This window comes from Tamandua tetradactyla, chromosome 8 (assembly GCF_023851605.1).
Source record: "Tamandua tetradactyla isolate mTamTet1 chromosome 8, mTamTet1.pri, whole genome shotgun sequence".
Classification (NCBI taxonomy): domain Eukaryota; kingdom Metazoa; phylum Chordata; class Mammalia; order Pilosa; family Myrmecophagidae; genus Tamandua; species Tamandua tetradactyla.
The window spans coordinates 78,974,743-78,992,454 of record NC_135334.1 but is presented as its reverse complement, the minus strand read 5'-3'; the positions used below and the strand labels follow the sequence as shown (position 1 = coordinate 78,992,454).

The 17,712-nt window shown below is 37.5% G+C and overlaps 1 protein-coding gene across 1 annotated transcript; it reads right to left on the bottom strand.

Moving 5' to 3' along the window:
* Positions 1-9,930: 9,930 nt before the first annotated feature.
* LOC143643596 (olfactory receptor 52E4-like) lies at positions 9,931-15,380 on the bottom strand. Its single transcript, XM_077112206.1, has 2 exons — positions 15,364-15,380; positions 9,931-10,873 (listed from the first exon to the last, which is right to left on the bottom strand). Exon 2 carries the CDS (start codon positions 10,867-10,869, stop codon positions 9,931-9,933), a length of 939 nt encoding a protein of 312 aa, XP_076968321.1. The 5' UTR covers positions 10,870-10,873; positions 15,364-15,380.
* Positions 15,381-17,712: the final 2,332 nt, after the last annotated feature.

Here is a 17,712-nt window from a genome sequence, read left to right as displayed (position 1 = left end):
CTCGATGTGCCTTGGTTCAAATTTGCAATCATTAGCAGTATAGACATTTGTACCTTTTTGAAATTAATGTAGATGTCTTTCATTGGTTTGGAAAACTGTTCAGATATTGGCTTCTGGGCCAATTTCTATCTCCTTGCCTCCTGAGAATGCAATTAAACCTAAACATTTTGGTTATCTATTGCTTTATAACAAAGTACACTAATTGTTAGTGGCATGAAACACAATCATTTAATTCAGCTCATGGGTTTTATTGGTTAGGAATTCATAAAGGATATAATAGGGGTTGTTCTCAGATGGGGTAACTCTGATGGGTGAGGGGGACCCAAACGACTGGGGCTACAACAAGTGTTGCTGGATGGACAATTTCTAAGATGACTTCTTTACTCTCATGGCTTGTCTGGGACTCTTGAGCAGAGTACTTATCTGTGACCTCTCCTGTATGGTGGTCAACAGGGCAAACTTTTTATGAAGACTCCCAGTTAGTGTTCTTAGCAGTGCAAGACTGAAGATCTATGATCTTATATGATCTAGCTTTAGAAGTCACAGAGCTTTTCTTCCACAATATTATATTGATTGAACTAGTCGTAACTGTCTAAACTAAAGGGAAGGGGACAAAAAGTCTTATTGCGTCTCAGTAGGACTGTCAATATTGTTAAAAGATAACAGTCCACCGTACAGCCACAATTATTTTCATTCTTTCCATGCACAAAAACAAAACAAAACAAAACTCCTTCTTCTTCAGATTCTCCAAAATTCCCATCCATTATGAAGATGGTGTTTTGTTTTCCTAAAAAACTATGAGAGACTAATTTTAGTCTTTCTGATATTATATCAAAGGTTTTACAATTACATCCTTAATTTGACTTTTGCCCACAAGCTGTTTCTCAATTTGAGAAGTGTTTGCAATCAAGATAATCTGAGAAAAAGACTCGGCTGTATTTCTGAAACTAGCAAGTCTGGCTCCTATATATTTCTTGTGAACTTTGAAAATGAAACAATTCCTTTTTAAATCAATCTCTCTATCCAAATTTTATCATATCTAGCATAAAGAAACCATGATGTACTTCAAACATTTTCCTCAAATATTCTTTAGTGAAATCCACTAGTTCATTATGAATTTGTTTATTTTGCATGTTACTAAAGCCAACAGCTTGCCCAAACTTTCTGTCTCTGTAAAAGTGTAGCCTTCCCTTCAGCTCTCAGTTCTGTTTTCCTCACTTCTTTCTTGCCCTCAGCTTCAGTATCCTTAAAGTCACTCAATCTTCCACTCTATTCTTGGCTCTCAAATATGACATGTTTTGGGTTTTATTAATGTGGCACTTGCTTCAGCATACCAAATTCTCTTGGGTATCCTTTGATGTGTATTAAACACTGCAAAATCTAATGGTATAATTCCACAAATCAAGTATTTTATCATGCTTGCAGATTCTGTAGGTCAGAAATTCATAGCAGGTAAGGCTTTTCTCTACCGTATCTGCAGCCTCAGTTGGGATGACTCAATGACTGATAGTGACTTAAACAAATAGGAGATTGCAAGAAGTGGATTTTGATGATACAAAGCTGTTTTTTGTCTTATTTCTCTGGTGTTTGTACTGAGATGGTGGAGGGATGAGCTGGGACTCTTGTCTCGAGTCCTTGCATGCTAGAACACCATGTGTGACCATCTTCAGGCAGTTGGGTGACTTACTTGGAAGCTCAGGCAACTAAGAGTATTTGTTCTTAACAGTACAATGTAGTTGCATAGTCTTTTATGAACTAATCTCTGAAATCACATATTGCCACTTCTATATTTTGTTGGCAGTGGACTGGAGGATAATCGAATAATTGTGGCCATATTTTAAACTACCAAATTCATTTTGATTATTTCATTTTTCCCACCTGTCTTTAGTGCTCATTTCTCTGTTTTTAAATTCTTTTCACTGGCTTTGGTTTATTTTTTAACAGTTTTATTCACACGTCATATAATCCATCCTAAGAGTACAATCAATGGCTAATAATCACATAGTTATACCTTCACCACCACAAACCATATGAGAACATTCCCATTTCCTCTGAAAAGAAAGTTAAAAACAATCCCATACTCTTCCCTATGTATCCCTATTATTGACATTTAGTTTTGGTTTAGTTCCTTTGTTACAATTAATGAAAGAATATTACAATGTTGCTGTTTGGATTACCTGTATTTTTCGATATACCACCCCATTATTAACACCTTGTAATAGTGATATATGTTTGTTATAGTTCATGTAAAAAACTTTCTTATATTTGTACAATTAACCACAGTCATCATCTACACTGGGTTGCACTAAGTTATACAGTCTCAGATTTAGCCTCTAGCATTCCTCTTGGTGACAAAGCTAACCCTAATATTCCTCTTTCAGACATACTCACATTCAGCTTTGTTAATCACACTTACAATATTGAGTCACTGTCGCACGGTGTTGTACTATGTTTTTCTGAACCTTTATAATCAACCTCCCTGAATATTCTGTATGCCTTAAGTATCAATTGCCCAAACTCTGCCCTTTTTAGATCGCCTGATAACCTATGCTCTCGAATTTAACCCTCAGATTTGCTCATTATAGCTGGTTCATATTAGTGAGACCACACAATATTTGTCCTTTTTTTTTCTGGCTGATTTCATGCAACATAATGTCCCCAAGGTTCATTTATGTCATTGCATGCATCACGACTTTATTCGTTCCTGAAACCCCCTGATATTCCATGGTATGTTCGTCCTTACACTCATCAGTTGATGAACCTTTGGGCTGCCTCCTTTCACTGGCAATCATGAATCATGCCACCATAAACACCAGGGTGAAAATGGCTGTTCGTGTCCCTGTTTTCAGCTCTTCCTAAGAATACAATCAATAGCTCCCAGTATAATAACATAGTTATTCCTTTACCACCAAAATCTACATGAAAAAATTCCCATTTTTTTTCTGAAAAGAAAGGAATAAAAATTCTATACCTGTCCCTTATACGCCCCTATTATTGACATTTAGTTTTGATATAGCGCCTTTCTTACAATTAATGAAAGAATGTTACAATGTCACTGTCAACTCTAGACTTTAGTTTGTATTAATTTCATTTTTCCCCAAAACCATTTCATGTTTAACACCATGTAATAGTGACATGCATTTATGCTAGTTCATGTAAACACTTTCTTATATTTGTGCAATTAGCCACCATCATCATCCACTCTGTTTCACTAAATTTTTCAGTCTCAGTTTTTATCCTCTAGCCTTCCTTCTAGTGACATACATAGTCGTAACCTTCCTCTTTCAACCATACTCACTTTCAAATTTGTTCATTATACCTGCAATATTGTACTACCCTCACATGGTATTGTGCTATCTATTTCTGAACCTTTATAAAAAACTTTATTCAACATTTTGCTCTCTTTAAGCATCAATTGCTGGCTGTGTTTGAACCTGGTTATGTTAATCTGACTCATTCTGGGGTTGGTGAACGTTTTTACAGGTCAGATAGTAAATATTTTAGGATTTGTGGGCCACATATTGTCTCAGTTGCACACATTTATTTTTTTTTTAAATCTGTTACAAATGCAAAAACAATATTTAGCTTGATAGCTGGATGAGAACAGGTCAGGGACTGGATTTGGTCTACAGATGATAGTTTTCTACCCTAAGTTCTATTTAAGGATAATTAATATTCTCTTACACTTATCAACTGAGTTCTCATTTTGTTTTCATATTTCATTTAAAAAAATTCCCTCTTGACTCTTCTTATAGATTCCACTTCTTTTGTGGAATTTTCCATCTTGTCATCGATTTTCTCAAACATAATAATCACAGTAATTCCAAAGTCCTTGAATGATGTCTGATTGTCTTGTGGACAGAAAGACTTCTGTTTTATTTTCTTTGTCCTCTTTTTTGTTTTTCCTGGTAGCTTTTTATTGAAGGTCAGAAAATGTGTTTGAAAAGGTTTGAAGACACTATTTCTCTACAGAGAATGTTTCTCTTCTCTGCCAGACTACATCTTTGCTCCTAGGTCTAAGATTACAGTGCTTGTAGGGCTGTGTCTACCCATCAGATACAGTCCCAGGAGTCTTTGTTAGGCATAATAATCTTTGGTATGTCCAGTTTGCTAATTTTTGTTTCCTTAGCACCACAAAACTGCCAAAATTATGCTCTTTGTTCATTTTCTTTTTCCTCTTATCTTATGAAGATTAAGAATCAGGAAATAGCCTAGTAGATGAGTGTCGTTAATTTGTGGGCTCATTTCATTGTAGCTCTCTCTTTTTGGTTTTTTTGATGCTATATGGCAGAGGTCACATTTCCTTGTTTTTCCATGTGAGTATCACCTTACTGCAGCACCATTTGTTGAATTTTTGTTTGATTGGGAAGTACATGGAATGGGGATTTATGGAAGAGATCTCCTTCATGGCAGGCAAAAATTCCACCCCTGAATTACCCTTGCACCCCCATCACATTAATGTTTTCTTTTTTAATTGTGAAAGTAATATATATATCAAAAAGCAATAAATTTCCAACTACATTTGAACAAGTAGTTATAGAAGAGATTTTGAGGTTTGGTATGGGCTATAGTTCCATGAATTTTCATTTTTTCTTCTAGCTCTTTATATCTCTTTTCACTCTTGGATCTTGGTTCCTCAAACCCTTGCCTACTTTGCAGCCCCCAAAATGACTTTTGCACCCAAGTACTGAATATTTTCTAAAATTTCTGCGGGTTTCTTTGCCTTGGAGTGGCTGCCCTCTGCCCTGGTGTTCGGCCTTTTTTCCTGCTCCTATAATCATTACACAACCAGTGGGGAAAATAGTAAGAAAAAGTTAAGCTCACTTTAGTGATTTTGGACTTTCATGTCTTAAAAAGTCTTTCACCCACATAGTTCATAAGGAGTAGGGAAAAGGGATAAAAAATATATATATAATAATTTAATCTACAACAAGATGCTAGGTAAAAAGTAGAGCAATGGAAAATTAATGTAATATGTCAGTCAATAAGATGGCAGAAAATCATTTTAGCAGCCCAAGTGTTCCCCAGGAGCTCAGAATTTTAATTTTGAAAGCAGAAAAATATACAGAATCTTTCACTGAAAGAGAAATGGTAGGTGACACTTGCTCCGTAGTTCCAGGATAGGGAGGGAGATTTCTTGGGAGAACTTATACGATTATAGCCAGGGTCAAATAATCATGCTAGAACTCTAGCCCAATGGGAGGGGCCTCTGCACAGTGGACTGTGTTCCTGCATCTGGGGATTTTCATATCCCTGGGGACACAGTTCTGTGCCTTCTGGTCGTAGATACCATGTGGCTGAAGATGATCTGTTATCTGTCCATCCTCTCAGGAATTACTCTCCCCTGAATATGTCCCAAGAGTCTAGTCAATCAGAAACATAAAGGTCTAATACTAGTACTTTAAATTTTACTCTGGTGCCAAGTGAACAGCAGTTTTTGTCAGATAGCCAGTGATGGCAGGAAGCGCCCTGTAGAAAACAAGTCAGTGTTTCCTCAAAGTCAGCTTCAAAATAATACATTTAATAAATAACAGAGCCATAATTCCAACTTAAGTCTCTAAACCCTAAACCATAGCTGTTATAGGAATTACATGAGATGATTTTAGTGAGGATAGTATCCCTTATATTATGCATATGTATGTTTATATATGCATTCACATATCTATGTATTAATTGACAGAAGCTTGAAAATAAATGTATAATTATATAAAGGAAAGCTGTTGAACACACGTATTAAGAACACAATTCTTTGTCCACCTACGTGTTCTTTGACTTTGGTCAATTTAATTTGCTGTTCTAGACCTTGGTTTTCTCACATGGAAAATGATAAAAATTATATCAGCTTGCAGAAATGTTGTAATGATATATTAAGATAATTCCTAGAACGTGATCAGTATACTGTTTATCAGAGTAGTAGATGAATTAAAATTAAATCCTGGCAATTAATACTATTTCTGTGACATTATCTCTGGAGTCAATATTTTGGGGTCAGGCATCTTAAATTCAAATCCATTTTCTGCAGTTCAACAGCTGAGAGATGTTGAACACATTTCTTAATGTCTATGAAACTCACATTTTTCTTTACAGACTCCTAAGGGAGATGAAAATAACATTCACATTTTATATGTTTTTTTTTCCTCACAATTAAGATAACATATTTGCCTAGAAGAAAAGAGAGTTTTATGATAAATCCAAGGTATAGTTAAAATGGATATTGTTTTTACTAATGATTTGAAATAGATCGTTTTGGTTATTGAACCTGAATAGAAAAAGTGCGATTACTTTTTAGTTCACTAGATTACTCTTTGTTCAAGAGACATATTTAGTTTGACCACTAGATGTCAGTAATGCTGAAATAACAAACGTTCTGATTGAATCTATTTATTGAGCACATGCTACGAAGCTAAACAACATACCAATCAGGGGCTCACAAAATATGTGCCAATCAATGAATATTTGTTTGCTGTTTGAACATTGTTGCTATCTAGTGGTAAAATCAAGTAAATTTCTTGAGCAAATTAAAGAAGATCTCATGTGAGCTCTCTACTAAACTAACTGCAATTTTTCATGGTGTTTTAAGTATGATTTTATTTGCATAGCCCCAAGATTAAACACCAGATTCCCTTCAGGAATTCTTATTTTCTTTTATTATAAAAGGGTGCAAAGGTTAAAAGTGACCCTTCTTGATCATTTACAACACTCAGTGGTTTTGACAAAGTTAGTTAAAGTTTTTGAAAGTTCAATGTTTTCTTCAATACCCATGAGTGCTATAAAACATATAGAGAACAGTCCAAGGGTATAATTCTTCAGAAAAATGTACGATTTTGGCCTCTAGCTTTTCCAAAATTGCATTTATTGAAAGCTGATTGGTTTATTACTCTGATGTTGCATCTTGACGCCAATGAATCATGACTTCCAGTGACTCTCTAAAACAGATCTGTGCTTCTCTCATGATGATCACAAATGCCGGTCTTAACCAGAGCATTCATGAAAATGTGAACGATAATTCTTTCTCTGTTCAGATTAAGTTTACTATTTGGAATTTTATAGCGTGAACCTTGAAAACACATTTCCAACCAACTGAAATATTTAGAATCAAATCACAGTATGTCTAGAATGTGATTTCTTTCAGTGCCAATTGCAGTGGTTCCTTTCACATGGTGTCACCAGCAAAGGCATATGGAGTATAGGTGATGGGCCTTTGAGCAGAGTGAGAAGAATGTTCCCAGTCACACAGGGAGTCACCTTCCTTGCTCTGTCACTCCTTAAACTGACATGAGAGAGCATGGTGTCAGCTCATCAATTAGAGTTAAGATAGGATATAGATTAAAAGTACCTGGTGGGATTGCAAAATAGTACTCTTGAATATCCTTGGAGTAGATATGTGCAGCCACTTTGGGAGGACTGCATGAAGGTGGTGTAAAGTCTGCAGAAGGGGTGGGATAACACCCCTGCGGACCAGTACCAGGTGAGGGGTACACTAGTATACCACTCTATGCATGTGGTGCAAGCCCCAGCCATTGGCAGCTCAAAATTCTGAACTGGTCTTGTATCTGACTTGAGAGGTATACCTCAAAAGAGCATGCTAGCAATGTTCTGGCAATCCCACCTTCTCTAGTTTCATAAAAGAAACATCCATGCCGTCTATGTGGAATTTTCCGTTCACCGAACATTCTCCTGAAACCAGGCCCCAGCCTTGGGGCCCCAGGACAACTATATAGATAAGACTTCACATAATTCCTTAGGACAAATGGTTGGCCTTATGAAATGGTGGGCATTGGTAGAGGAGAGTCACAGAATTCTCTGATCAGGAGAAATGGGGATTGGACGCACAGGGGTGGAGTTCAGGGTGGGGGCATCCCATTCACATAGATCCAAGCATCTGAAGGGGACTTAGGAAATTTTGAGGAAACTACTCCATAGTCGAGTCCCTTGAGGTGAGGCTCCAGGACAGGAATCCTGCTTATCCAGATCTAAGAGTGGTACAACTTTTTGTTTGTAAACTGTTGCAAAGTCAGCATTGCTGTGCACTCCAGTCCACACTTGTGCATGGTATTATGTTTATGTTGGATTTTTCCCCCATTCCCATGAGTAGATTTAACCAGAAATTTGCTTTAATACATGCCACAGAGCCCTTCATTAAACTGACCGAAGAAAACTATTTTCCTTTACTTAGCATGCTTATTGTAGTACAGCAGTGATGACCTGGGAGCTGGCCAGCTCTCACCTCTCAGCACTACGGACCACAGTGATGAAGACTTTATCGATTCTGCTCGCACCCAGAGTCTCTGTAGCTTCTCTTTTTCGCATTACCAATTACAATTCCAGGGAAGTCACTCCATCATCCAGTTTTCTAGAAAACTCTAGCTGAGCCTAGTTGTGAAGCTTATATTTTTTGCTCTAAGTATTCTATAAGAATTAAGTGTTTGTAGTCAAAAGAATTTATCTGAGTGGGCTTCCTTTTCTTGTTACATTAAAATGATGTGAAAGAGAGGTAAATTTTATACATTTTATGCAAACAAATTGCTTGCTTTCTTTGTGCTATTGTTTTATTTGCAGAGCAAAGAGAATAGATCAGGTGAATTTCAGTGTCTTTACATCTTTAAAATTCTATATTCTGATAATTTTAGGGCATGAAGCAGAAGCTAAAAAATATATATATATATATACATGTTCACAGGAGTAAGGAAATTCTACCAGGTGTCAGAAGATGCAGGAATTGTGCTTTAGCTTGTGTAGCCCCAAAAGCTTATTGGGTACTTTTCAGGCCAAAAGCTACCCAGATTTGCAGAAATTGCATGGATAATGTTGCTTTCCTTGTCTTCTAGCTATATGTGTCCCTATTTCCTAGTACTCTACTCTAGCATGATTTGGGTTATTTTGCTTCTCCTTGTCATGCATCCTAGAGAGTGGAACTGAATCATAGAACTTTATGGAAACTTTTCTAGATTTCTAAGCAAGCTGATTGTCCCCTGAAATGGGTTTAAAGCAAACCACTTTCTCCAACTATCTCTGAAGTTTGAAAATGGAAATAAATATTGAAATTCTACTGGATTAACAAATTATATGGAGATTATTCTGAGCTTGATCTCAAGCCTAAACTTGAGTTCAACCACAAAGTGGCCCCAATTTCCTTTTCCAGTTTATTTGAAGTGCTGCATAATCGAAGGTAAATGACATAAGAAGCAAGGGAAATTGTAAGATAGAATTCAGTTAGAATTAGACCTAGGGACACAGACAATTATTTGTGTCTGAGATGATTTTGCTTCAGATGAAACACAATATCCTGTTTCCTTAATGTCCACACTATAGCCTCTCATATTCCTCAATTCACAAGTCGTCAGTTCATTGAATAAAGAGTGAAGAATAGAGAGGAAGAACAGACATCAGAAACAGGAGAAGGAGCAAGAAAATGAGAACAAGACAAATGGAACACAATGATAAGAATGAGTAAATGATTTTAAAGAATGAGGAAATTTGAAGATTACTGTAAAGATTAAGGCTTTGGAGCAGAAGTTCAAATTCAAAATCTGATGCTATCCCATGATATAAACTTTGTTTTCTTCATCTATAGAATGAGAATATTACATCAGTATTCCTTCAGGTTTTAACTTCACCTAAAAGAAAAGCTATATGGAGAAATGGGGATAGTCCTCACCTTTTTCTGCATTTCCTTCTACTCCCAAAACGTTGCTGCCACCGGATGTGCGTTCCCCATTAGTCTCTGACTTTGCCAAATTACACAAGGAAGGGATAGAGACGTGGGCAGGAAAGGTAGCTTTGCTTTATCTGTCAACCTGAATCCACTGCCAATAAAAATTTTTAAAATGTGTCCACCATAACCTAGTGTTATAGAAGATATAAAAGAGAGCTCAGATTATCATAATAGGGGATTATGTAGATATTGTTTGTCCCAGTCTTCACACAGATTTATTCTTTTTGTACAAATATCTTCACAACATGCTCACGGATTTGCTTGGTCCGGACTCCATAGATGACTGGGTTAAGGGCAGGTGGGACAACCACATATAGATTAGCCAAAAGAATGTGGATGTAGCGGGGAACATTCTGACCAAAGCGGTGTGTCATAAAAGAAAAAAATGCTGGTGGGTAAAAGCAGAGCATGACACAGACATGGGAACCACAGGTTTTGAGAGCCTTTAGTCTGGCATCCTGAGAGGGAAGGTGGAAAACAGCATGAAGGATAAGCACATAGGAAGTGGCAATCAGAATCACATCCACAATAATGTTAGAAATCACCATGAGCCCATAGATAACATTAACCTTGATGGGCGCACAGGCCAACCGGGCAAGACCCATGTGTTCGCAGTACGTGTGAGGGATGATGTGATGCCCACAGAAGGGCAGCCGCAGAATGAGAAACACAAATGGAGTCACAAGAATTAAATTTCTTCCAACATTAACAGAGGCCAGGAGGCTGATGGTTTTATTGGTGAGGATCGTGGTGTACTGGAGAGGGTTGCAGATGGCAACAAAGCGGTCATAGGCCATGGCCACCAGTAGAACAGTCTCCATGCCCGTGAACATGTGGATAAAGAACATCTGAGCAAGACAGCCTCCAAAGCTGATCTCCTGGAGATTGAACCAGAAGATGCCCAGCATTTTGGGGATGGTGGATGTGGACAGACCCAGATCTATCACAGACAACATGGCCAAGAAGTAGAACATGGGCTGGTGGAGGCTGTGTTCAGTCTTGATCACAAAGAGGATGGTGATGTTTCCCGTAAGGGCAATCAGGTACACAGTGCAGAATGGGAAAGCAATCCAGACATGTATAGTTTCCAGGCCCGGGATTCCCAGCAGGAGAAAGAAAGGAGGATGAAACTGGGTGTCGTTCATAGACAGCATGCTTCTAGCAAGTGTCTCTGAATGTTTTTTAGGGAGGAGGAATCTCATGTTCTTTGAGATCTTCTGTTATCAAGGTCCTAGAGAGATGGAAAGAACTCTAATCAATGCACTGGAGAAATGGTAGAATAATTTGTTTACAAACATCAGGGATTCTGTTCTTCCCGTAGTGTAACTGAAAAACTTTCTCAGCACACATTGTTTTTCTATGAGATCTGTTATGGGATCTTAAAGAGTTGACAGTATTTCAAATATATTGAATACTTGCCTTTTTTTATGCCCTTCTTTTCCTATTTCAAGTAGCACCTAGGTTACTTTTAGGAAATTACCTGACCCGTCATTCTCAAAGTGTGGTCTTGGGATCTCTGGGAGTTTCTGAGACTCTTCCAGGGATTCTGCAAGATCAAAACTATTTTCATGATCATGCACATTATTTGCCTTTTTCACTTATTCTCTCATGAGTACACTGTGGAGTTTGCTAGAGGTGGTATGAGATGTGGTATTCCAATAAGTTAAAGGCAGATATAAGCTTAAGAATGCCATTCTTTTCTATTAAACTAGTCTTTAAAGATATTTGCAGTGTAAAACAATGTCATTCTTGCCATTGTTTGGAAAGTATAGTTAAAAAAGATATGTAGTTTTTGTTTACATATCATGGGTTTAGTAATATTGCTTTAAAATTAATAAATACAACTTATTTTTTAGATTCTCACCTTTAACTTCTCATATGGTTAAAACTGATGTGAATATAATCTATATGAACCAAAGCTCTCTGAGTTCCTTAATAATTTCCAGACATGTTAAAAGATCATAAGTCCAAATTAAAATTGCTGCCTTACCCAATTGTGATATCCATTATAAACATACAAAATTATACTCATCAAGCTGTGCCTAGCTTGGAGTATGAACAATCAAATACCTAGAAAATTTTTAAATTTTAGTGTTATTGAAGTTAAAGTCTTGTTAAGGAATTTTCCTTCATCCCTGTAAATGAAATTACTTTCTTTCAACTTTTTGTGCCCATAAGACACTGTACCATGCTACACAACCTAAATTGTATAAAGCTCATTTATGTATTTCTTATATCTGCCAATAGTCTAGCTGCTAGTCTATTCAGGCAATATTCATTTTTATATCTCCAATACTGCCATATGAACATTTAGTTGCTAAACTGAATCAAGGTTTTTATACATATATGGATGTGCATGTGTGTGTGTGCGTGATTGAGAATGAGAGAGAGAGAGAGTACATGTTTTAAAATATTTACAGTTGCACATATAATTTGTCATGTAACACTGCAGGTAGTGATTGAACAATAGAAATAGCCAGGCAAGGGACTTCATGATCTTCTGCTTAATATAAGAAGAAATGCTGCATCTCTTGACACCAGAGAAGCTGGAGAGAAAGTTGTTCAAGTGCAAGGCAGAACACAAAGTTTGCCAGTACCGAGGGGAAAATGCCAGGCTGAGAAACTACAACGGGTGGTTTGTGTTACATGACTTGGAGGAATCTGAGGCAATAGCCTAGTTGACATTTCCTAAGATTTACTGTCCAGAGTCCACCCCATCTTTGGTGCAACTGCTTCTCAACATGACACATTCCTAATTGGGGGAAAAGTTTCCAGGGACATGGAAGAGTGGACTAATCTCTGACAGTATTGTCCAAAGGCAATAGGACCTCCACTCTCTCACAATTTCGGTCAGAATGCTTGCTGTTAGCAATAGTTGTGGTTACGTACCACAAATAGTGACAGAGTTGGCTATAAAGGTAAAAAAATTATTCCTGGAGCGCAAGGTGGTAAGTTAATTCTTGCCCCAAAGTTCATTTAGAAAAGTAAATTGATAAAAGATCTTTGTCCTTTACTGCTCACCACTGCTCAGTCCTTTTAGTTTGTGATTTTTTTTTATCCTGCTGGTTCTTTTTCCTGCTGACTATCATAACAGTATAGTAAAGGAGTTTGTGTGGACTTCGAAATCATTAAGACGTGGCTTGAAATTCTGCAATGCCATTTACTAGCTGGAGACTCTTGTACAAACAAATTGCTTTCTTTTCTTATTCCCTGTAAAATTAGAACAATAAATTCTGAATTCTAACTGATGTGGTTTATTTTAAGTATAAATAAAGCTGATAAATGCAAAAATACTAGCTTTTAGGGAAGTCTTCATTAATGGTAGTTATTTACATTAGTAATGTCTCCAAATATTTCATTTTTCTTTAAGCTGATGCAGTTAAACATTTTATAACTGATGGTAGAACTAAGTTCACTATAACAGAGTCCATTCTTTATCATTAAGTCATGGTTGGCCATGAGGTGAGAAGAAGGTGGAATGGAGAGACGGTTGGTACAGAAGAGGTCAAACTGAAGGACTAACACAGAGCCACACACGTAGAGGCAACTCTGGATTTCTATGAATCATAAATAATCTCATGCTCCTCAGCTTGAAATGGAGCACATTTCTTCCCTCATTCTTGGCAGATTTCCCAAGCATGGTGGGATAAAGTCATTGGTGGCAGTAGGAAATAACCTTCATTCAAGCATTTTCACAACTGAGTCACAAAGCAGGAGACCAGAGGAGGAGGTTGTATCTGGGTGATTTGACAGCAGTTTTGAGTTTACAAAAAAAGTTCTTGGATATGTGCCCATGAAGTGGTGTGGGCTGGGGAGTCAAGTTACAATAGACAACCACTAAATTCACTAGGATTATGAAGGATAAGAAGGAAAAAAAATAGTTGGGACCAAATGGATAATATTTCCCTCATTGTATTTGGATATTGACATCAGTCACACTGCTACTGTCATTTCAGACACACACGTACTTTGGTGGTCTGAAGCAGCATCCTCTCACTGATGGACCACAGGAAGCCTAATTTCTGGATCTGGCTCCCTGCTAACAGATCCATTTTGCAGCCAGAACAGTCTTTACTCTCAGATGATAACAAGTGCGGCCATGCTAGTAGGAGACTGTATTTGCTGGCTGTGTGTGTTTGAATGAGAGAGAGAGAGAGAGAGGGAGAGATTGCATATATTCTATCACCTGTTCCAACTCCAGCTACTTCTTTGTGTTTCTTTTGTGAGGAAAATGATGCAGTAGATATCTCCTCGGCAAAGGGAAAGCTCTTATCTTCTCTCATTACCATTTTCTTCTCTCTGCAGAACCTCACCTGTTCAAACGTCCTTACCTCTCTGATGTTTCCTCTCCGCCCTCACTTGGAGCCGAATTATGAGCCTGAACCCAAATCCTTAAAGACCGTGATCAGGAGCCCCTTCAAGCATCTGGGCCCCAAGTCTGCCCAGTCACATGGGGAAAAACTTCATAGTGAGTGAAGATGTCCCTATGTCTAGGCAAGTCCCCAAATCCCTGGGATTAATCTTCAGAATCCTCTGGGTATAACCATGGGCTCAAGGTTCATTAACTACTTCTCACTCTTTGTTTCTTCCTGTTACCTCTGCAGAGGAACTCCATGCCACATCTAACTCCTTATCTCAGTGGAAGGGGCTGTGTACAAACTGCTAGGAATGGAAATATCCTGAATGGAAATGGAGCGTGGATTGATTCTGGCTCCCTGAGGAGTTATGAAACATTAAGTCTATATCATTACGTGTTTGAAGTATGACTTTTTAGGAAACTGTCTTTGTCAATTGTTCTGTTTTGTTTACTATAATTGCACAACTTGTGGCACAATTTGGCAATTGTAACAACTCAGGCATCAAAAAATGAAGGAGAAGTTCCCTCAGTATACACACACCAGACTCTGTGGCAGCAGCTGTGGTTACTGGCAGTGTGCCATATCTGCAGATAATGGCACCAACTCCTTCTATCCTAGGGTAGCCTCCTTCCCAGCCTATTACGAATGGAAAACTGATAAAGTCTTTGGAGAGGGCCTTGCATGTGTTTCAACTCTTTTGGCAAAAGGTGAAAGAAATTCCTCTAAGAAAACAGAATCTATTGCAATCTCCATCCAGAGCACAAGGTTTAGAGTTCCCGAAGAATTTTTCTTCCCAGATGACAATGGGGTAGAGTTGATAGTAGTGCCAGAACTTACGGTATGTCATGACTTTACTGACTACCAGGTAAAAAAAGACTGAGAGAAATTGAATGCTTTAGACAACCAGTTATTTTCTATCCTGTGAGCTCAGGCAATTTCGAGGTGTTAGGAAAGAGGAGATAATATCTAGAGTCTAACAGAGATTCTGGACTGATCTACTATGTTATAGTATTCATAGTTTCTCCTTCAAATTAATAAGAAGCATACTCCTCCCCCCATGGTATCCATTCTCCCTACTTATATCCCCAAATTTATATTGCAAGTATAAATCTGATTCTCCCCAATATCTGCTTATCCATTGGAAAGGCTGTTTCAACATGTTCGCTGTTTGCAAACTGCAGCAGCACTTACTTCTGGTACAAAATTTATTAGCTTACTAGCTGCTGGAATGCAATATACCAGCCATGGAACAGCTCTTAAAAAGGAGAATTTAATAAATTACAAGTTTACAGTTTTAAGGAAATTGAGGGTACAAATTAAGGCACCAACAAGAGGTTACCTTCACTCAAGAAGGGCCGATGGCTCAGGAACACCCCTGCAGAATAATTTTTCAGCTCAAGAAATTCATTTTTTGTTATTCTCCCCATCCTTATTTTTTATTTCAATTTTGAAATTCCTACTATATGCATATTGGATTTTCTAAATTGATTGTCTATGTCTGTTAACTTTTTCTATTCTAATGTCTACCTCTGCTTTTGTATATTATCTTAGTCAACATTGTTTTGTTTACATAGCCCAATATTTCACTTGTTTCAGGATTTTGTTTATAATCTCCCTTTTTTCCATCCATGTCACTTCTCTCATTTAATTTTTGAAATATCTGGTCTGTTCTATTTCCCAATACTGTTATTTATTTATTATTTTGCTTCCACCTCAGCTTTCACTTCAAAATGCATTTGAGAGATCAGAGATAAACATTTATGCTCATAAAATATCTTTACATAGAAATTTAGGAAGAATTTTAAAGTATATACCCAGCCATAAAACAGAAACGTCAAGTAGGTAGTTGGTAACCCATTACTTTAATGGGTGAAGAATATGAAAATAAATAATATAGATGAAATTATATTGATGAATGTCAAAGCTTTTAGACATGCTCTTATTTTTATTTATGATTATATCAATATTAACTCTTTTCTCTGAACTGAATGATTATCATTAAATAATATATTTTGAAAATACTGATTTTGCATGTTCAATTAATAAAAATTACTAGGAATGTCATAGAACTGGTGAGTTGATTGCTATGGAAGTTACCAAAACAAATTTGACCTTAACTCAGTTTTAACAATCTTCTATTTAGGTCATTTGTTCTAGTTTGCTAACTGCCAAAATGCAATATACCAGAAACAGAAATGGCTTTTAAAAGGGGGAATTTAATGAGTTGCTAGTTTACAGTTCTGAGGCCAAGAAAATGTTCCAATTAAAAGAAGTCTATAGAAATGTCCAATCAAAGGCATCCATCCAGGGAAAGATAACCTTGGTTCAAGAAGGCCAATGAAGGCCTCTCAAGTGAGAAGGCACATGGTGACACAGTCAGGGTTATCTCTGAGCGGGAAGGGCACATGGTGAACACTGCGTCATCTGCTAGCTTTCTGTCCTGGCTTCTGGTTTCATCAAGCTCCCCGGGAGGCATTTTCCTTCTTCATCTCCAAAGGTTTCTGGCTTCTGGACTCTCTGCTTTGGGGTACTGCAGCATTCTTTGTTCTCTCTTTCTCCGAAATGGTTCCTCTTTCACAGGACTTCAGAAACTAATCAAGACCCACCCAAATGGGTGGAGACACACCTCTACCTAATCGACCTTAACAACCACTCTTGATTAAATCACATCTCTGGGGAGATGATCTGATTACAGTTTCAAGCATACAATACTGAATAAGGATTAGAAAAAACAGCTGCCTTTAAAAAATGGGATTAGGATTAAAACATGGCTTCTCTAGGGTACATACATGATTTCAAACCAGTGCATCATTCAATCTTTTAAAATTTCCTTAACTTTCAGTTACCATTGTTTTTTCTCTGTTGGCGCTATTGAAAACATTGAATTTGTTGTTTACACCGATTCTAGACATATTTCGTACCCGATTCATACTCACTTTTTCACGTGCAAAATTTTCTAAGATTCCTTATAATCTGATTTTTGCCTTAATCCCCTTAACTTTTTTGAAGTTTGTGACTGTTCTAGTTTGCTAGCTGCCGGAATGCAACACACCAGAGACGGATTGGCTTGTAATGAAAGGGGATTTATTTTGTTAGTTCTTCAGAGGAAAGGCAGCTAACTTTCCACTGAGGTTCTTTCTTATGTGGGAAGGCACAAGGTGGTCTCTGCTGGCCTTCTCTCCAGGCCTCTGGGTTCCAACAATTTTCCCCAGGGTGATTTCTTTCTGTATCTTCAAAGGTCTGGGCTGAGCTGCAAGTGCTGAGATGAGGTATGCTGAGCTGCTTGGGCTGTGCTACATTGAGTTCTCTCATTTAAGCACCAGCCAATTAAGTCAAACATCATTCATTGCAGCAGGCACGCCCCCTAGCCAACTGCAGATGTAATCAGCTACAGAAGAGGTTCATGTACCATTGGCTCATGTCTGCAGCAACAGAACTAGGCATGTTCACCTGGCCAAGTTGACAACTGAATCTAACTACCACAGTGACTAATTATCTTTTTTCCTCTTATACATTTCATGATCAACCAGTTTAAAACAAGCAAACAAAATAATAAATATTCCTATCCTCTCCCTCTAATCTGTGGATAAAACTTATCCTTTATGTCTTTTTTCTGTATCTCATACTTGGTACTTCCAC

Excerpts from the sequence above, each read along its gene's own strand:
- LOC143643596 (XM_077112206.1), bottom strand. The coding sequence starts at position 10,869 with ATGCTGTCTATGAACGACACCCAGTTTCATCCTCCTTTCTTTCTCCTG.